The 21,000-nt window shown below is 37.7% G+C and overlaps 1 protein-coding gene across 11 annotated transcripts in view; it reads right to left on the minus strand.

Annotated features, from left to right (window-relative positions):
• GPHN (gephyrin) overlaps positions 1 to 21,000 on the minus strand; it is a 444,048-nt gene that overhangs the window by 4,041 nt on the left and 419,007 nt on the right. For all 11 annotated transcript variants that reach the window (XM_059693242.1, XM_059693272.1, XM_059693252.1 and 8 more), the window contains 4 exons: positions 15,827 to 15,914; positions 8,864 to 8,937; positions 4,297 to 4,361; positions 185 to 288 (listed from right to left, as the gene is read on the minus strand). In XM_059693242.1, the coding sequence (XP_059549225.1) occupies positions 185 to 288; positions 4,297 to 4,361; positions 8,864 to 8,937; positions 15,827 to 15,914 (331 nt within the window). The remainder of the gene's footprint in view (positions 1 to 184; positions 289 to 4,296; positions 4,362 to 8,863; positions 8,938 to 15,826; positions 15,915 to 21,000) is intronic.

Consider the following 21,000-nt stretch of genomic DNA (forward strand, 5'->3'; position numbering starts at 1 on the left):
GTCATGAAATAATGTGGGAGGGAAATAAAAGGGGCCCTTTCCTCTATTTTCTGTCACAAAGGAGAGACTATAACCCCATTTCTTTTCAAAACTAATATAAAACTCGAGATGTTTCTAGATCTTGATCATATCCTTAACTGTTACTAAGCTTCTATTTTGGTTCCTGGTCATTAGAAAACATTACCCTGGCTTTGATGATGGTTGGCCGAGGATCCAAGATGCCCTGCATCTTTCTCAGTGCAGGCACAACAAAGAGATTGCAGGTGACCACGGCTGACACAGGATTCCCTGAAAGTCAACCACGCAGTTATTGTAGTATCCACATAAATTTACTGAACAATTATGACTGTCTAAACCTTTAGGTATCATAGTGACATGACTACTTGTCTTTCTCTTCTGAATCACCTTGAACCCCAAAAGGATGCCAGAATAGACGTATAGTCAAGCAAATGCCATAGAGGGTACAACCTTCTGGGTCTACCAATGAAATGCAGACTTCTGATATCCAGAGGTTGATTAACACCATTTATTTCTTCTTTTCTGAGAGCTATACATTGAAAGCCATTACCAATCTTGGTAAGTTTTAAAGCAGTTTCTACTTGCTATTTTTTTTTTAACTGTTTACACTATTACAGATGTCCCCCCTTCACCCCTTCCCCTTTTTATAGTTGTCTACTTGCTATTATTATGTTTGAAAACTTCCATAGTAATATATGCTCAATACAAAGAAAATTACAAAGTAGGATAAGCATAAAAAATATCCATATTCCCCTATACACAGACATTTCTTTAAGTTTAAAAAATAAAGCTAAATGATTTAAAATGTGAAGGACTTGAAGGTAAATACTGCATGGACTGAGTTGTGTAGTTTTCCCTCCCATTCATTTGTTGAAGCCTTAACTCCCAATGTGACTTTATTTGGAGATAGGGTCTTTAGAGAGGTAACTAAAATTAAATGAGATATAAGGGTGGGTGAGGCCCTAATTCAATAGAACCAGTGTCCTTATTAAAAGAGGAAAAGGCATTGGGCGTGCCTGTGCACAGAGGAAAGGCCATGTGAGGGCCTAGGGAGAAGGTAGCCATCTGTAAGCCAGGAAGAAAAACCTCAATAGAAACTAAATTTGCGTCCATATAGCTTGTAGAACTGTGAGAAAACAGATTTCTGTTATCTATAATCCAGTTATCTAGTCTGTGATATTCTGTTATGGCAGCCTGAGCGGATTAATTCAAACGCCAATTTCTTTTAGAGTTATAATAAAAATTTGAGAAATTCAATTGTACCTCTCCAAGAAGGAATCTGATTGTGTCATGCACTTTAAAGATAGGAAAGGTACATTGTGAAAACATGACTGGACTGAGGAAAACACATTTATAGTAGTTTCTTGTGTGGTATATTAACTAACCAAGCTGTGACCCTGGTGAGTTCCAAACCTTTTGAGTCTAACTTAACTAATTCACAAAATAAAGGTTGGACTATATGATTCTCAATATTCTTCTGGTTCTAAAATTCTATTTTTATTAATACTTTTATACAGTTGTATGTTGCTGGAGACCAAGATCAACAGTAATTGGTATAAATGTGTGGAGTCTGGCAGAAGGTTGACCAGGACTCCTTTTGATATTCTCAGGGTGAATATCTACATTTTATTACCTGCTGTTGACTCAATGGCCTAAAGCAAACTCCCCCAAAACCTGACAATCTTACTGTTTACTAAACATTACCATTGATATGTCTGTTTGCATTCCTAAAGGCAATTGTGTATTCTAGCTAATAAAAGGAGCTGGGAAAGAAGCAACAGGGAGAACTTGACTGCCATGGTTAAGTTGTCCTCTGGTTCCCCTGGTATTCAAAATAATATTTCATCTTGTGTATCATTTGTGCATCAGCTCTTCCTCCAAGCCTTTGAAAGCCACGCTGCCTGTGGACTCTCGCAGTATGTGAATATGTATGTATATACTAGAGATATAAGATGGGCTATTAGATTTTTAGTTTCCCTTTGGCCTGGCTATGTGCTGCTAATTGTATCATCAAAGTAAAAGGCAATGGTTAATTTAGCCTCTTATTAGGTAAAACCATTACTTTTAATTTTCTTCTACCTACAAGTAGTTAAGAATATCTTTTTTAAGTTGTAAAAGGTGATGAGTGATGCTTATTATTTCAATGGAAAATGAGTTGTCCAACAGAGCTACAGTCTTAATAGGCAGCGGTGTGTGTGTGTGTGGGGGGCGGTAAGAGATCAACCAAAGGACTTGTATGCATGCACATTAGCATAACCAATGGACAGGGACACTGGGGCGGTGGGGGCTTGTGGGGGAAGGTGGGAGTGGCAGGGGAGGGGTCAATCAGGGAAAAAGGAGACATATGTAATACTTTAAACAATAAAAAAATCAATTGCTTTTCTTGCCTCAAAAATACAAATAAATATTTTTTTCTGGAAAAAAACACAGTTCATTTAACAATGATTACAGAATTCCTGTAATTGCTATTGCTTTATAAAATTCCTCTAGGATTTTTATAGAGGACTGATATAGAAAATTTTTTTGTTAGGACTGATATAGAAAATTTTGGATAGTGGTTATTTCAGGGGGAAGAGGATTATGGATCACATTTCTTAATGCTTATTATCATTTTCTAAAGTTTTTATAGTGAATGTGTTATACAGTAATTTTAAAAAGTTACAAAAATAGCAAGTCGATACACAAAACTTTTAAACTGCTTTAAAACTTGTGAAGCCTAGTAATGGCTTTTCAGGCATGGCCCTTGGGAAAGCAGAAATACAATTCTGAATTTTAAAATACTTGTGAAAGGAACCTCTTCGCTGGTTTTACAGTCTGAACATGTGAGCTCCTGCTGCCCTCTTTAGGTTTATTCAGGCTGAGCAGAGAAAATTTCAAATGAAAGTAGTAATTTGAATATAGGTTAATTATAACTTCTTTGGTAGACAAACAGTACTTCCTCAGAAATGGTGAACTAGTCTCCCACTGTAACATCCTTTGTCACTGATGGGCTATAGGCTGAGTCACAGCTTCTGTAGACAAAGTAAATAGTGTCTTCTAGGCAAATTAAAACCAGACAGAGGATCATAGTTTTATATAATGGTTTTTAAAATATCTAAGGATATATTAAAGGCTCCAAGGAGTTCTATACTACAGATAAAACTTGAAGACTACTTTCCTTACATGTCCTCTCTCTTAAAATTTCCTATATGATAGAAATCTAATCTCTTTTTTTGCTTATAAATTCTTTGGGGCTTTAAAAATGATTTTTAAGTCCTATATCTTTTCTGCTTTCTTTCTTTTCTGTATATCTCTATTTTGAGACTTATTTAATATAAAAAGCAAATAAATATCTCAAAGGAATAAGTAGGTTATAAAAAAATAAGTAGGTTATTTTCTGAAGGAACCTGTGTCAAAAAAAGAGGGAATGGGACACTGTTACAGATTAGAGGATAATTTTGTTAAAGTTGGAAAATAAAACCAAGCTGATATACAAAACTTCTCCACTGCTTTAGAATTTTTCAAGATGAGTAATGGCTTTAAAAGCACGGCTTTAAATACATAGCCAAAAATTGATAAAAAGCTGAATTTAAAAGTCCTTGTGAACGGAACCACTTAGCTTTTTAGAAAATACAGAAACATATTAAAAAGTGTTATTCGCATCCCCTTCCCTGCTGAATCAACCACTATCTGAACCTGTGGGTTTCTGCTCACTTGGCAGTGAGTGTGAGGACAGTGATATGGTCAGACTGATGATGCCTGGGATTTTGGCTGAGAAGCACCAATACTAGTAGCCCCTCCTTCCACGTTGCTCACCCCCCACCCTACGGTCCAAATTTGGCCCAAACCAAAAGCAATTGTGTATTTTTTGTTCTAGCATTTGCATTGTGGTTCACAGCCCTTTGGCCCCTCGAGCACAATACTTCAAGTTGTGGGACACGGTTAGGCTGCTAACTTTGACCGATCTCCTATAAGGAAAAGCAGGTGCCCCAGAAAGATCCAGTGACAGCTAATACTTGGTTATCATTTTAGGGTTTGGAATGTGCTGTGAAATATACTATCTAATTTGACTTTCACACCAACCCTGTGAAGTAGTAATTAGCCCCATTTTATAGATGAAGAAACACCTTCAGTGAGGTTAAGTGATTCATCAAGTAAGTAAAGCTGGGACTTGAGCCCAGGTCATTTAGATTCCAAATCAAGTACTCTGATAGGGGACTGGTCACTTGGGATTCAAAATCATTTTTGGTCATTTTTTTTTCCAGAAAAGGTAAAATAAACTGTTTCAATTATTCTTACCTGGTAGTGCAAAAATTATTTTTCTTACACCATCAATATCCAAAGTTGCAAATGTTGTTGGCAGGCTAGAGAAAAAAAGAAGATTATTAGTTCTGTAAAGTAGTATAACAGGTAAATTCAGTACTCCAGTTTTCTTGTTACGTGGTTCTTCTAATAGAAAGCTTGTTATATAAAAATACTTCTCTGTTGATTCTTTAAATCTTTATATCCTGATGTGTTTTAAGAGCATGTAAATTAATTTGTTTTTAGCATCTACTATTTCCAAGTAACCAAACTCCTTGGTTTTCTGTAACTTACTTTTCTCCCTTCCTGCCAGTGTCATAGAAGAGTATCCCAAGTCCTGGAGTTTCTCCACCCACCTAGCTAATAATGTCTATACTATTGTTGCTGGTGATTCATAGCAATCATTCTTATTATCAGAAGGTTATCTCATAATACATGCCTATCAGATAACTGCCTATTGCTCAAAAGGAGTATTTCTCAACCCTTTAAAACTGTACTCAGCACTAAACATAAGAACTTCTCTCCTATGAAAGGCGTGTTTTGAAATGTCAAAATAAATTTAAAAAAACATGACTAGAATATGATTAAAGCAATAATAATATTAAAAATTCCCATATTATACTTTCTCAAGTTTCTGACATGAATCTTTACCATGAGGGGTATGGAGAGGGGTAAGTGTGAGTGGCATGGAGAAGGTGGGAAGTTAAGAATAGTAATTTTTTTCTATTGCCTATCCTTTACATAGAATTTCAGCTATAATTTTTATTGTATTAATGAAACTTGAGTGATGTAGAATCCTTAGGGAGTGATGAAGTTTCCTAATAAGTTTGAAAAATTACCTTTTTAAGCACCCAAATTTGTTTTATTTTTACTGTTTTTGCAGGTTGGGCTTTCAAAAATGGGTCATAATATTTTTTGATGATTTACAGCCATTATTATTAACGTAGTCTCCTCTTCTATAATACAGTGATTTTGGGTCACAAGGGTATTTTGTGTTCTTTTCACTTATAAACCATAGATGTGAGAGAGAAACATTGGTTGCCTCCCATACGCACCCCGACCAGGTAGGTATCAAACCCATAACCCTAGGTATGTGCCCTGACCAGGAATCAAACCTGCAACTTTTTTTGGTGTATGGGACAATGCTCTAATCAGCCGAGCCACTGGCCAGGGCATCCGTTTTTTGTTTTTTTTTAACTAGTGTTTTTCTGTGGCTTCCCTTAATGTTAGACTGTCATCATCTCGACCCTTAAAGCTTGCTTAGGTTTGTGAACCAGAAAGTAGTGATAGTTATATTGTTGGAATGATAATAACAATAATAAAAGTTACTATTTTTAAAAAGTTCTATTAACTACATCTATTATTTCATTTAATTTTCACAGTAATCTCATGAGGTGATAATTATCGTCCCATTTTATAGATGAGGGAACTGAGATATTAACAATGCCCCAAATCACTCAGCTACTAAGTAGGGAAACAAAGATTTGAACCAAGCTTTGTCTAACTGTATGACTCATAACTTGATGAGGCTCTGTATATAGGGTATGCTGTATATAGACTTCATAACATCTATTTTTGACTACTCTGAGGGCTTTTTTTTTGCTTACTTTTTGATTCTTTGATGTAGTTTAGAAAGATGAGATTAGATTGTCATATTGATTTATGGATAGGTTATTTGGCAATGATTGTTACTGTATGATGAAAATAATTTCCAAGATGCATTCTCGAAAACAGCTATGTTCACTGTAGATGACTCATAAAATTGTGATTGGTAGATCTGGTTGATAATAATCCAAATGCTTTTTTATTAGTACCTCTGTGTTTAAAATGAAAGAGGTTAGTTACATTCTAAATGCACTGTATGCTAGAAGAGCAAGACTAAAGTGTTTTGAGGTTTTATATTTGTTCTTGTACTATTAGGCAGCAATTATCTTTAAAATCTTACCTTTAGACAAGTGTAAAATTCTGGCCAAGTAAAGGAAGCTCATTTAAAAATCTAAACCACTTTACTATAGCAAACTGACATGCATAATAAGAGTGAGGAGGGAGTGCATAATACCTTCCATCTACTATATTTAAAGCCAATTCAAATCATCTTGCATCTTGCAGACAGGTACTATGATTTATCTAAAGGCACTAATTTAAAAAAGATTCCATTACAACAAAACATTTTGTTATCATGCATTGCTGTCATGAGTGTCCTATTGCTAGACTGTGAAGTCTTTTTAAGCTCTGGGAAACCATTTCCTTGGAACTCAACACTTACTGTTCAATTCCCCTCCTGAGATGAGAATGTAACAGAACAATGAGTGAAGTCACAGGGGTTATGACTTTAAGGGAACTGGTGAAGTCCCAAAGTTGAAGGAAGTGGTAAATAAAAGACTGAAAATAAAAAGAGTGCTAAAATTATACATCACAGGTGCTGAGATTAATTTAAACATATATTACACAAATAATTGTGTTCCAGCGGTGAGGGCAAGTAATGCCAGCTTTTTTCTCACTGCAAAGGAAATAACTGATTTAATTTTTGGGGTTAGTGAGAAGCACACTGACATACTTTTGAGATGTCCTCTGTTTTCTAATCAAATTTGTATGGCCCTTAGGGAAAGGAAAAGAAAAAGCCTGTGCACCCACACCATAGCAACATTTACTTAAGATAAAATATTCCTAATAAGAATGATCCAAATCCAACAATTTCAATAATAAAAAAACCTTGTCAGTAGCAGCCATATTGGCGTAACTACAGAATTAAAATGCCAAGAATTTTAAGTTCTAGCAAGTTGGGAAGAAAACTTTAGGGATAATCTTAACTTCATACTTAAATGGCAAAATCATGGAGGCAAAGCCTGATCGCTATCCTAGAACTGACATGAGTACCCAATAAATCAGGGAGATTACAAAGGTTAGGGACACTTAAAAAAGGCTTCTGGAATATGATAATAGTTCCCACAGCTCCTAACTGTAAGTCTCACCTCTACTCTCTCTTGGGGTTCACATGAGCACCCATCAGAGTATAATTCTGAACTACAGCATTATTGTTATTGTCCCTGATGGCATGGAGGTGGTGCTGGAATGCTCACCCACACACTGAGCCTTTGAATAGGGAACCAAAGGTTTACAGAGTAGCAGGGTCTGAATAGGTAAACAACTGCTTGAAGACATGGCCACACATATTTCATCAACACCAATGTTTGATATTCTTTAAAGATTTACAATTGATTATAGAGCTTCCATCAGTCCTTCCTTAGGGAGTTATTAGTTTTTAGGATATGTGCAAGATCTTAGTATTTGGTTATTCTTTTTTTCCTCCTAGGAGGTAGTAAGAAGCAATATAAAATACTACTTATTAAGTATTCTTGCAAAGGAAAAAAAGTTGAATCTTCATCTAATCAAGCCACTAGACCTAACTTCCAGTCTACAGAATATCCTGGAGAGAGTGTAACAAATTAAATACCACCACAAACACAATCAGCCCAATCCATTTGTTTAGGACAAATGATTCATTCAGTTTCCTCAACAAGTCAATGGCATGACAAAAAAGGAGGGGGACAGTAAATGTTCTTTAACAGCCAAATACAATGAGTGCACTGACTTGAATCCTAATGCAAACGAAACAATTATAAGAAGGCATTATTTTTCTTAACACATAGGAGAATTCTGAATATGATCAGGGTATTAGATGTTAAGGTATTCTTATTTGTTAGGCGAGGCAATACCACTGTGATTACTTACATAAGAAGATACTGCTGCTGTTGTTATTATTTGAGATATATATAAAAATGACATGTCTAGAATTTGCTTTAATCTAGCCCTTTGTCCCCCCAACAAAGTGTGGAATGGGCTGATGAAGCAATTATGAAAAAATGTTGATAGTTACAGAAGCTAGGTGACGGGTTCATGGGGGCTTCACTATACTTCCTACTTATGTGTATGTTTGAGAATTTTCATACTGAAATGTTTTTAAAGAGAGAAAAAGAATCAGTATGGAGAGAAATAGAAAAAGAGAAAGCAGGAGCTAGACATGGGAATTAAAGGGAAAAAGGTTTGGTAACTTGCTTTGTTTTTTTTATACTAAACTCAGTGATTCATAAGGAAGATGAATACCCATTTCAGTCTCACTCATTTGTGGAATATAATGAACAACATAAACTGATGAACAAGGACTGATCCAGAGATGGAGAGGCATTGATTGGACTGTCGGGCCTTGGAGGGAAGGTAGGGGAGGGTGGGGGCAAGGGGGAAAGATCAACCAAAGGACTTATATGCAAGCATATAGGCCTAACCAATGGACACGGACAACGGGGGGGTGAGGGGATGAGCGGGGGGGGGGGGGGGGGGGATAGAGGGTACACATATGTAATATCTTAATCAATAAAAAATATTAAAAAAAATACCCATTTCAGATAGGAGCTGCACTTGTGCAAAGAATTCTATTACTATAATATTTCTTCTATTAAAATAGGTAATCCATCATAGACTATATAAGAAGAAAGCATTTAAAGCTTTGTTAGTTAAAGCAAGCCAAACCAAGCCCATATATGAGATAACAAGATTATTTTCTTACCCTGGCTTCATAAACACCCTGCCAAAATGGATCTGAGCATGAAGGTCAATGTCCAGCACCTGCTTGAGATAGTCCTGCAAATATGAAAAAGAATCGCTTTATTTTCAGACATCTGAATACCAGACTTTCAAGATGAAGATAAAATGAATTTATAAGATTAAAATAAAAAAACACCTTCTTTTAGTGAAGTTGACTGTGTAAGACAAATATTCATTCCTCAGTCAGTCATTCATTCAATAAATATCTATTGAGCACTTGTGATATGCTAAGTACCAATCTAGGTACAGTCTTGAACAAAAGAGATAATGCTTTTTATATTTATATTTATTTATTATATGTGTTTTTTATTGATTTCAGAGAGAGGAAGGGAGAGAGAGAGAGGGCTATAAACATCAATGATGAGAGAGAATCATCCATTGACTGTCCCCTGCATGTCCCCCATTGGGGATCGAGCCTGCAACATGGGCATGTGCCCTGACTGGAAATAGAACTGCGACCTCCTGGTTCATGGGTTGATGCTCAACCACTAAGTCACACCAGCTGGACTTTATATATATTTTAAACCTTTCAAGGTATTATTATTTTATATAATCAACACTCATTTACATTTACGTACATATTAACCCTTTCCTTTTTCCTTTTTGCTTTTCAGTCCTTTCTGCATTTCCATGCTTCCATAATCTTTCTGCCTAAAAAACTTGCTTTAGTATAGGTCTGCTCAGTTTTTGTTTGACTAAAAATATCCCTATCTTAATTTTTGAAGGAAATTTTTGCTGAATACACAGTTCCTCAGAGGCAGTTATTTTCTTTTAGCATTTTATAAATGCCATTCCAGTGTTTCTGAGTATCATCGTTTCCGGTTAAATCATTTCTGTTTTACTGTTGGTTTTTTGAAGGAAATATGTCCTTTGGTAAGATTTTCTCTTTGTCCTGGCTTTCAATAGTTTTGCTATAATTATTTAAGGATGGTTTCTTCCAATTTATACTGATTAAGATTAGCAGAGCTCCTTGAATTTCTGACTTGATATCTTTTATATATATATATATATTTTTTTTTAATTAAGATATTACATATGTGTCCTTATCCCCATGTTACCCCCTACCCGCCCCCCCCCACTCATGCCCTCACCCCCCCATTGTCCATGTCCATTGGTGGTTAGGCCTATATGCTTGCATATAAGTCCTTTGGTTGTTCTTTCCCCCTTACCCCCACCCTCCCCTACCTTCCCTCCAAAGCCTGACAGTCCAATCAATGCCTCACCGTCTCTGGATCAGTCTTTGTTCATCAGTTTATGTTGTTCATTATATTCCACAAATGAGTGAGATCATGTGGTATTTATCCGCTCTCCAGTTCCATCCATGCTGTGGCAAATGGTAAGAGTTCCGTTTTCTTCTTCCTCTTCTTAAAGAATACCTTTGAGCATTTCATATAATGCTGGTTTTGTGGTGATGAACTCCTTTAGCTTTTTCTTATCTGTGAAGCTCTTTATCTGACCTTCAATTCTGAATGATAGCTTTGCTGGATAAAGTAATCTTGGTTGTAGGTTCTTGCTATTCATCACTTTGAATATTTCTTGCCACTCTCTTCTGGCCTGCATGGTTTCTGTTGAGAAATCAGCTGACAGTTGTATGGGTACTCACTTGTAGGTAACTGGGTTTCTTTCTCTTGCTGCTTTTAAGATTCTCTCTTTGTCTTTTGCTCTTGGCATTTTAATTATGATGTGTCTTGGTGTGGTCCTCTTTGGGTTCCTTTTGTTTGGGGTTCTCTGTGCTTCCTGGACTTGTAAGTCTATTTCTTTCACCAGGTAGGGGAAGTTTTCTGTCATTATTTCTTCAAATAGGTTTTCAATATCTTGCCCTCTCTCTTCTTCTGGCATCCCTATAATTCTGATGTTGGTACGCTTGAAGTTGTCCCAGAGGCTCCTTACACTATCTTCACATTTTTGGAATCTTTTTTCTTTTTCGGTTGGGTATTTTTTGTTTCTTTGTATTTCAAATCTTTGACTTGATTCTTGGGATCCTCTTGTCTGCTGCTGGATCTCTGTATATTATTCTTTATTTTAGTCAGTGTATGCTTAATTTCTAGTTGGTCCTTTTTCATATCTTTTGAAATCTTTTTTCTTTTTCGGTTGGGTATTTTTTGTTTCTTTGTATTTCAAATCTTTGACTTGATTCTTGGGATCCTCTTGTCTGCTGCTGGATCTCTGTATATTATTCTTTATTTTAGTCAGTGTATGCTTAATTTCTAGTTGGTCCTTTTTCATATCCTCGAGGGTCTCACTAGATTTCTTGAGAGTCTCACTAAATTTATCGGCAGTTTCCATAAAATTCTTGAAAAACCTTATAAACGTGGTTTTGAACTCTATATCCAGTCGTTGCTTTCCTCCATTTCTGTCATTTGTGACCTGTTTCTTTGTCTCCACATTTTTTATGCTTCCCTGTGTTGATAAAGTGGTTTTGTGTGCTAGGTGTCCTGTAGGGCCCAGTGGCTCAGCCTCCCCAGTTACCTGAGGTGGACACTCTTGGTGCACCCCCTTGTGGGCTTTGTGCACAGTCTTGTTGTAGTTATGCCTTGGTTGTTGTAGGATCACTGGGAGAAATTGACCTCCAGGCCAATTGGCAGTGAGAATCGGCTGTGTCTGCAGTGGGAGAACTTCTGTGCTGAAGACACCCTTCTGGGGCAAGACTTGCTTCAGTGGGGCTTTGGTGCTCACTGAGTCTGCCCCCTGGGTGTGTCCCTTATGGATCTGAGGAGTTGTAATCCGGATGGTCCCCCTCTGACCACTGGGTACACTGGCTCTTGGAGGTTACCCAGCAGAAGCTATGAAGAGAACTGCAGATTCCCCTTCCTTTTTTGGAGTTTGGAGGTGCCCTGATGAGGCCCAGCTGTGAAGCAATGCAAGCTGCTGTGGGGCCTTGGGCCTTCTCTTGGAAGTTCTGGGTCTGTGGCCCAGCTGCAATTTGTTAGGTAATTTTCAGGTTGCAAAGGGCCAGGGCATTCATATGCAAAAGCCTCTGCCGCAGCCTGGGTGGGGCGGGGTCTCAGGGAATCAAAGGGTGGAGCAAGGAACTATGGCGGATTCTCAGCCCTGCCCTTAGGGGCCACGCACGTCTCAGTGTCCCGACAATCCAATTGCTGCAAGCACCTCTGAGGGAAAGCCGCCCTCAAGTTCCGAGTTCTGCCCGCTGCCAGACAGTCCAGTTTCTCCCCGTATGAGTCCTGGGTCCCCAGAGACTTCCCGGAACCGGAGTTCAGAGCAGTCGGGAGCTTGTGACTCCCTCCCAATTAAAAAAGACAGCTGCGTCCTCAGGTACCAGCCCCTTTCCACGCACACGAGCCTCCGTACCTTTGCACTTTACTTCCGCAGCTCCTGACCCTCAGTGTGCTTTTCTCCTTCCTTCTAGTTGTAGAATGTCCACTCCGCCAGCCTTCCTGTAAGTTCTGGATGATGTCCGTTTTGTCTGTTTATTGTGTTTTGAAGTTGTTGTAGGAGGCAGCAATTTCGGTGTTTCCCTATGCCGCCATCTTAGTTTCTCCTCTGACTTGATATCTTTTATTGATTTGGGAAAACTCTTTGCCAATACTTCTTACATATTGCTTTTTCTTACTCTTTCTCCTTTCCTTCTGGACTCCTATTACATATATGTTAGACCTTTCACCATATCCCATATGTCTTTTATGCCTTTTTTCATCCCTTTTCTAAAATTTTCATTTAATTCTTATGAGTAGATTCTAGTTTTCTAGTAAAATTCTTCATTTTGTCATTCCTCTCTCTCCCTTCCTCTCTGAAATCAATAAATATATTTAAAAAAAGAAAAAATTTGATACTGTATCCCAATAGAGAATTTTACTTATCTTCTATTCTGATATTATTGATTACAGCATCAAATGATGCACAGCCATTAAGTATCTGCTATCTATGGAGTTTCTGTTTTACTCTGATGCTTGCAGTAGGCTCGGCTATAAGCTACAGTCAATAGTTTGTGTCTGCAACAAAGACAGATTCAGAATACTAGGGAGGAATGTCAGAGAAACTTTGAAATACTGACACTTCAAAGAATAGTCTTGGGTACAGGCTTAGATAGAGCTTAGGTAACTTTTATACAGTACCAGTGAACTGAGTCAGGAATCCTAGGACTCTTTAGAATGGAAGCAGATGGTTTCATGAAAGCAGACTGCTAACCCAAGATCTAGCAGAGCAAGAATGATATAGGGCTGAATAAAATGATAAGGAAAAATTTTACTGTGTTTATTTGTTCAGAATATTGTTGATTAGTTTTAATATTCTATTGCTGTTTAACTCTAAATTTGCAACAAATTCAAGAAGGCCTATATTATTAATTAATAGTCTTGCTGCTAAATAATTAGGGTAAGCCTGTGAGACCACCCTTTTTTTGTGTGATCAAAACTATCTGTGATTATTTTGATCAGATGAGGTAATGGAGACATTATTAGGAAAACTTAAGAGACTGTTAAATAGGCAATAAAATACAATAAATAAAATTACTGGGTGTCCAGGTTAAGTATATTCTTCTTGGTTATCTGCACCATTCATTGTTTTTGAATTATTTTACAATCTTGAAGGTTGTAGAATATTTATAGTAATTCATATAATTCTTTAGTTTTCAGGACAAAAAGCAGATTCTGTTTATCTGAAACTTTCAATTTTTATAAAAATAAAAACTCTTGAAAAAGTCTGTATCAAGCAGGGGGAGGTAGCAGTGAGGAGAGATTTTATCTGAAAGAGTCATTTTTCATTGGCTCCTTTATAAAGAAAACTAACAGGCCTTACTATATTGGCTCTCTTTAATTGTGAGGGTATCCCTAGGATAAATGACATCTTTGTTAGTTATAAACTTGTTGCCTCTTCAGAAGTATTAGGAAAGACAAATTTTAGGTCTGACAAATAATTATTGTCCTACAATTAAGTTCATTAATAACCAAGATAAGTTATACATGACACACTCCCTGGGAATTACAAATTTAATATTTAAGTACTCAACTTCAGGATTGCTCTTGTGATACTCGAAACACCACAGGCAGTTTGATGATAATAAAAACAGACATTATAGGTCTACTATAATGCAGACTTTAGCCCTAGCCTTTGTGATCTCAGGAGGTCTGCAGTAATTTGCTATACCGAGGATTGAAGACTGCTAGGAGACTTGAAAGAAGACTAACCCAGCAAACTGTCTGCTATAAGGAGAATACCTACCTACATTTTAATAGCTTTGCTCTTGAATGTCATTTGCGATGGTAGTCTTGGACTGATATCCCCTCTTTTTCTTCATTGGCTTTAGCATCTGAATTGCTATTCTTAAACATTCTAAAACAGGGGTGGGCAAACTTTTTGACTCGAGGGCCACAATGGGTTCTTAAACTGGACTCAGAAGAAGGAGCTGCGGCTGTGTTTCCGACGTTGCCATGTTAACACTGCTGCTGGCGAAGGAGCGGAGGGGAGAGCAAGAGAACCCTCTGCTCTTTCGGCTCCGCCGGCCGGATAGAATAGCCGAACAGGCCAGATCCGGCCTGCGGGCCGTAGTTTGCCCACGGCTGCTCTAAAACTAAAGTTGGGAATGAAAGCAGGTATTCTTTGTTCAGGCTACTGTATTCTGACATTTGTTCTCAGAGCCTATAGAATTCACTGTCCAAAGAGTCAGGTTAAGGATTAAGGCAGCTTTATAGCTAGTGAGTGCAGGGACCAAGAACAATCATATACATAAGGTCTTGCTAAAAAAAAAATCAAGCTCTTGGAAAATATGATTTTAGCAAAAGTTGCTATTATGACAATATTTTTATAATTTTCAGTTCAGTCATTAATATGAGATTTAAAAAAAAAACATGGAAAGGGATTATACATTTGCAAATTATTTTGTGATCTGAAATGTTATTGTGCCAAACATAAAATTGGTTATCGTAGTAAAGAATATTTCACTTTTATAACATTATTCAATGGACCCAATAATAATCATGGACCAACACATTTCATTTAGACATATATATAAATTTAATGATACTGAGATATTCAAATTGTAATTTTATAGGGGTAAGCATATACCATATGCAAATATACTTAGTCTTATAAAATCCAACATATATATATATATATATATATATATATATATATATTTATATCCATGCTTGTATTTTATTTTCATCATTATTATGATTATGACTATTTTTCAAGTGGGGCAAAGGAATACCTAATCTTCTCTTTTTACCTTGTGGGCAACCAGGTTTGAAATATGAGGGAGGGGGGTGGCAAGGTCATCTGTAATTTAAATTTAGGTAGAAGGAAGGATCTTGGAGTTTTAACTTAGAAGTAAATATCTACACTAATAAAAGAGAAACATACAAATTGGTCATCACTCCGCTATGCCCACCAGCCAATCAGAGCAACTATGCAAACCAACCCAACAAAGATGGCAGTTAATTTGCATACACAGACACAGAGCAAAGACTGAAGACAGCATAGAAGGAAGCTAAGTGCTGCAGAAGGGAGAGAAGCTGTGGAGAAGCAAGGGGGGGGGGTTGCAGAGATGGGAGGGAAGCAAGCGGGGCGGCGGAGACAGGAGGGAAGCATGCGGGGTGGCGGAGACGGGAGGGAAGCAAGTGGGGCGGCCGCAGGAAGCCCTATTCTTACAGGAATCTTCCTGCAACAGGCCACTAGTTACATATAAAAGAAGTCGTAATGTACTAAGGTTGATTGAGCAAAAAACTAGAAATCTCCAGGGGGAGATCGAAACCATAATGCAAATTGTGGGACTTTCAATGCTGCTTCTGAGGTAAGCTCTCTGATCTAGACAGCATTCTTTTCTGTATGCCCAGAAATTTCTGAAGCCCCATGGATTTTTAGCTTTGTGGGGGTCTCGTATACCCCAGAGCACTACCAGAGCACAGTTAATCAACTGCATGCAAAGATATTATAGTGGATAAATTTCCATGATCCCCATTTTTCATACCTTTTCCCCCATGGACACACCCCCTGATGTGATGATGACATCAGCACGACTGATACCCTCATTCAAGGCATTGAGTAAGTCATCTGGGCTGGAAAAAACAAAGACAAACACATTAATACACAAGGAAAAGGTTTTAGATATAGTGCCCACTTTAAACTAAACCATGTTTATTCACTGAGTAGGCGTTAACCTGAGCACAGCACTATATTCTGTACAAAGTAGGAATTAAAGGGTCTCTGCCCGACAGGAGCATAACTCTTATTATGGAGAAAGAATTATGAGCAGAAGTAGTGGCTACTGGTACTTTCACAGGGTTTTCTTCTTTTTTCTCTAACAGGGTAACATAATAAGGGGAAATGATGAGGTATTTGTGTATGCCAAATAGTGATGATTGAACAATAATTTGTACTTTAAAATTTTGAGACATCTTTTCACCATTGCCACAAAGGGGATGTAAGATAAAGCCTCCTAGGTCAGTGGTCAGCAAACAGCGGCTCGCGAGCTACATGTGGCTTTTTGGCCCCTTGAGTGTGGCTCTTCCACAAAATACTGACTTCTGCGCTTGGGCCACGAAGTTTCAATTGCACTGTACATGCACGCCCACACATGGTATTTTGTGGAAGAGCCACACTCAAGGGGCCAAAGAGCCGCATGTGGCTCATGAGCCGCAGTTTGCCGACCACTGGCCTAGGTATATATGAGTAGCATCCCTTCTCTCAAAGAGCAGCAGATCTTAAAGAGATATTATGATATCATTTAATTCTGCCTTCAGTAACAATCACAGTTTTAATTAGATTTGGACGATGATTAATCGTTTATTTAAAAATAAATCAAATACCAGTATTAATCTTAATTTACTAACACTTTATATCCATTTTCATTTAAATTAAGTACCTATCCATTGTTCTCTTAGAGTGCCAAATATATGAAAGTATTCTATAAGAGAGTTGTTTTAATACTAAATGCTAAAAATTTAAATACTAGGTGACAGAAAATAGAAGGGTTAATTGAAGGCCTAAGTGTCACAAGGTCTAGAATCCAATTTTGTCTCTACTGTTGAGATGACTGAAAAACTAATATCATTTTGGGGTCTCATTATTCTTATTTGCAATATGAGAACATTTAGACTAGATCCTTTCTGTCTCTAACATTCACTGACATAAAGCACTTAAAGCTAATTGGGATCCATTTAGCTTCAAGGTATCATTTTTAAGTTGACCTGGAAGGTATCATTTTTTTTTTTACTTTTTTTTAAATTAAATCTTTATTGTTCAGATTATTACATTTGTTCCTCTTTCCCCCCCCATAACTCCCCTCCTCCCAGTTCCCGCCCCACCCTCCGCCCTCACTCCCCACCCACTGTCCTCATCCATAGGTGCACGATTTTTGTCCAGTCTCTTCCCGCATCTCTCACACCCCTTTCCCCCCCAAGAATAGTCAGTCCATTCCCTTTCTATGTCCCTGATTCTATTATAATCACCAGTTCATTCTGTTCATCAAATTATTTATTCACTTGATTCTTAGATTCACTTGTTGATAGATGCATATTTGTTGTTCATAATTTGTATCTTTACCTTTTTCTTCCTCTTCCTCTTCTTAAAGGATACCTTTCAGCATTTCATATAATCCTGGTTTGGTGGTGATGAACTCCTTTAGCTTTTCCTTATCTGTGAAGCTCTTTATCTGACCTTCCGTTCTGAATGATAGCTTTGCTGGATAAAGTAATCTTGGTTGTAGGTTCTTGGTATTCATCACTTTGAATATTTCTTGCCACTCTCTTCTGGCCTGCAAAATTTCTGTTGAGAAATCAGCTGACAGTCGTATGGGTATTCCCTTGTAGGTAACTGACTGTCTTTCTCTTGCTGCTTTTAAGATTCTCTCTTTATCTTTTGCTCTTGGCATTTTAATTATGATGTGTCTTGGTGTGGTCCTCTTTGGATTCCTTTTGTTTGGGGTTCTCCGCGCTTCTTGGACCTGTAAGTCCATTTCTTTCACCAGGTGGGGGAAGTTTTCTGTCATTATTTCTTCAAATAGGTTTTCAATATCTTGCTCTCTCTCATCTTCTGGCACCCCTATAATTCTGATGTTGGTACGCTTGAAGCTGTCCCAGAGGCTCCTTACACTATCCTCGCATTTTTGGATTCTTTTTTCATTTTGCTTTTCCGTTTGGGTGTTTTTTGCTTCCTCGCATTTCAAATCATTGACTTGATTCCAGCGCTCCTCTGGTCTGCTGTCGGGAGTCTGTATAATATTCGTTATTTCAGTCCGTGTATGCTTAATTTCTAGTTGTTTCCCCAATATAACATCGAGGGTCTCATTAGTTTTGTTGTAGATCTCATTAAGTTTATCGGCGGCTTCTAAACAGTTCTTGAGAGACCTTAAAAGTGTGGTTCTGAACTCTGTATCTTCCATTGACAATTTTGTCCTGTTTCTTTGTCTCCGCATTTTGTTATGCTTCCTTGGTGCACCTCCTAGTGGTCTTTGTTCGCAGTCTTATAGTTAAACCTTGATTGTTGTAGCTAATACCAGGGAAGGTTTGACCTCCAGGCCAAGTGGCTATGAGAATCAGCTGTGTCTCGGAAGGTATCATTTTTAAGCTGACCTGGAAGTCTACCTAAAAATTACCCACACTGCCCTATCCTGAAAGGCTGGGAAAGCCCAAACTTTTACAACTAAATGTCCAGGGAGCACAAAGGCTTTTTTTCCCCTCCTACTTTAACAGAAGAGTGGCAGCTTGCCACTGCAGCTTTGCCAATTCAGGAGTTGTGACTTCCGTGCCTTTTACCACTTGTGGTCCTCTTTTCTACTACAACTCCATTCCCATCAGGTCCTCAGTATTGTAGCAGCTTCCTGAGGGCTGAGGGCAAATAGATCTCTCAGTAGATAAGGAAAATACCAGCAATTTTAGAACTAGCAATGGGATGTGGAAGAGTAAGCATACTATTTAGGATAGCTAGTGCATTGTGAAATAAAACTACTCCAGGAAGTATATAATTTTAACAATAACAAACAATTAAAGCACTAATGGAGATTGACTTACAACATTAAAGATTTACTGAGTTCTAGGCAAGGTTGAATATATTTATATATATAAATGTCCTGGTAAAATTGTGTAATTTCAAGAATAAAGAGAAAATCTTACAAGCTGCCAGACAGTAAGATTTGATTTACTAAAAAGAGAATATTGGCTTTGAATTTCTTACCTACAATACCAAAAATTATAAAACAGAAGATTAACATCAACATATTCTGAGAAAAAAGGCTTGCCGCTACCAAATCGTATATCCAGTCAGAGAGCATTCACCCATCAGGATAGAAGAATGATATTTGTGAAAATGCAAAAATTCAGATAATAAATTAATAAGTAATGTTCTGAAAAAATAAATCAGATCAGAGATCTCAAGATAGGGCAAGGAAAGAGGAAATGCTAGTGAGCCACACACATATTTATAGAACTATATAGCTAAATCTAATATACAATGATTAAATAAACTGAGGAATTATAATATATGTACTATATGTGGATTTCCCTAGAAATTAGAGAGATATACTACAAAAGAAAACTTAATAGCCTATAATTAAGAGCATGGTTGCGCAATACTACCAAAAAGTTGATGGTGTCAGAGGAGATTGGGGAAGTATTCTAAAGGTCTCACTGGTGTAGGGGGTGCATAGAAGAAATGGGGATGTCTTATAGGAGGGATACATTTAGCATCCTTTAAAAATATAATAGTGGAGAAATATATATTTGATTATGAATATTAGAAATTGGAAGGAAATCATGAGGGGGATAGTGAAGAAATAATAAAGCTGTATAAATAGTAAACATAAAGTTTAAGATAAATATAAACAGAAAAGAAAGAAAAACATCAAGGGATGTTTTTATAGCAAACTTCATGGTATGATAAAGCAAAATAAACTTTATGCCAGGATCAGGGTTACAGTAACTTAAGGAAGATGCAAGATTGAGGGTTTTTTCTCTTTAGCTCAAATCCCATTTGAATGTTATTTACAAGAGATACACTTGAAGATGAAAGACTGAAAGTAAGGGTAGGGCAAAAAGATACCAGGAGGCAAATGTAAATAAGCAAAAAAGTAGGAGTGGTATATTAATGTCAAAGTGAAATTTCAAGTAAAAGAACTAAAAAGAATAAAGAGAAGCAACAAGTTGGAAAAAGTAAAATTTATGAAGATGACACAATCCTATCTAGTAAAGAGGGAATATGCTAATTGACCGCCTGCCCTCAAAGATGGCGGTGCCCACAGCCAATAAGGAGGGAATATGCTAATTGACTGCCACACCCTCAAAGATGGCGGTGCCCATAACCACAAGATGGCGGTGCCCAGTCCCTTCTGCCATGCTGGGCGGCAGGCGCACAACAAGGCCTGCCTTCTGAGACCACCAGTCCCCTCATCCCCCAGCTGCCTAGGGCCGCCCGAGGCTCAGGTAACCAGGGCCGCCCAAGGCTTGCACTGACGGCAACAGCAGCGGCAGAGGTGTGATGGGGCATCGCCTTCCCCTGATCGCTGGGTCACCTCCCACCCCTGAGGGCTCCTGGACTATGAGAGGGGGCAGGCTGGGCTGAGGGACCCCCCTTCCAGTGCATGAATTTTCATGCACCGGGCCTCTAGTAATATATGACTGCCTCTCAAGACAGGGTCTCATTTATCTAGGCTCCTTGATTGCCTCTCCAAATCTCTACACATTGTAGGAACTCAAAAAATGAACTGAACAAACCCTGGCCTCTATGCCATCTCTCCACAGATTTGGGAATGAATAGTGTACAATTATTACAACTGTAATAATATTATGGGCAATAATATTGTCTGTGGATGGAAGAGAAGATACTATTTAATATTTATATAGACATAAATAGTACTTTCTTTGAAAGCTTGTCATATATAATAGGGAGTCAATTTATTTGGTATTGCTCCAGAGGGCAGAATTAGGACTAATGGATGGAAGAAACAGGGATAAAGACTGGCTCAGTGAAATGGAAAAAATCCTTATCATAAGAGCCATCCAACAATAAAATGTGCTACCTCATGAGGCAAATAAGATCTTTCTCACTAAAAGCATCAAACAAAAACCGGATGGCTAGTTAGGAATTTTCTCTAACACCTCCAAAAGTGAAAGATTTGACTAGCTAACATCAGACGTTCCTTTCAATTCT

The sequence above is a fragment of the Myotis daubentonii genome, chromosome 1 (genome assembly GCF_963259705.1).
Source record: "Myotis daubentonii chromosome 1, mMyoDau2.1, whole genome shotgun sequence".
NCBI lineage: Eukaryota > Metazoa > Chordata > Mammalia > Chiroptera > Vespertilionidae > Myotis > Myotis daubentonii.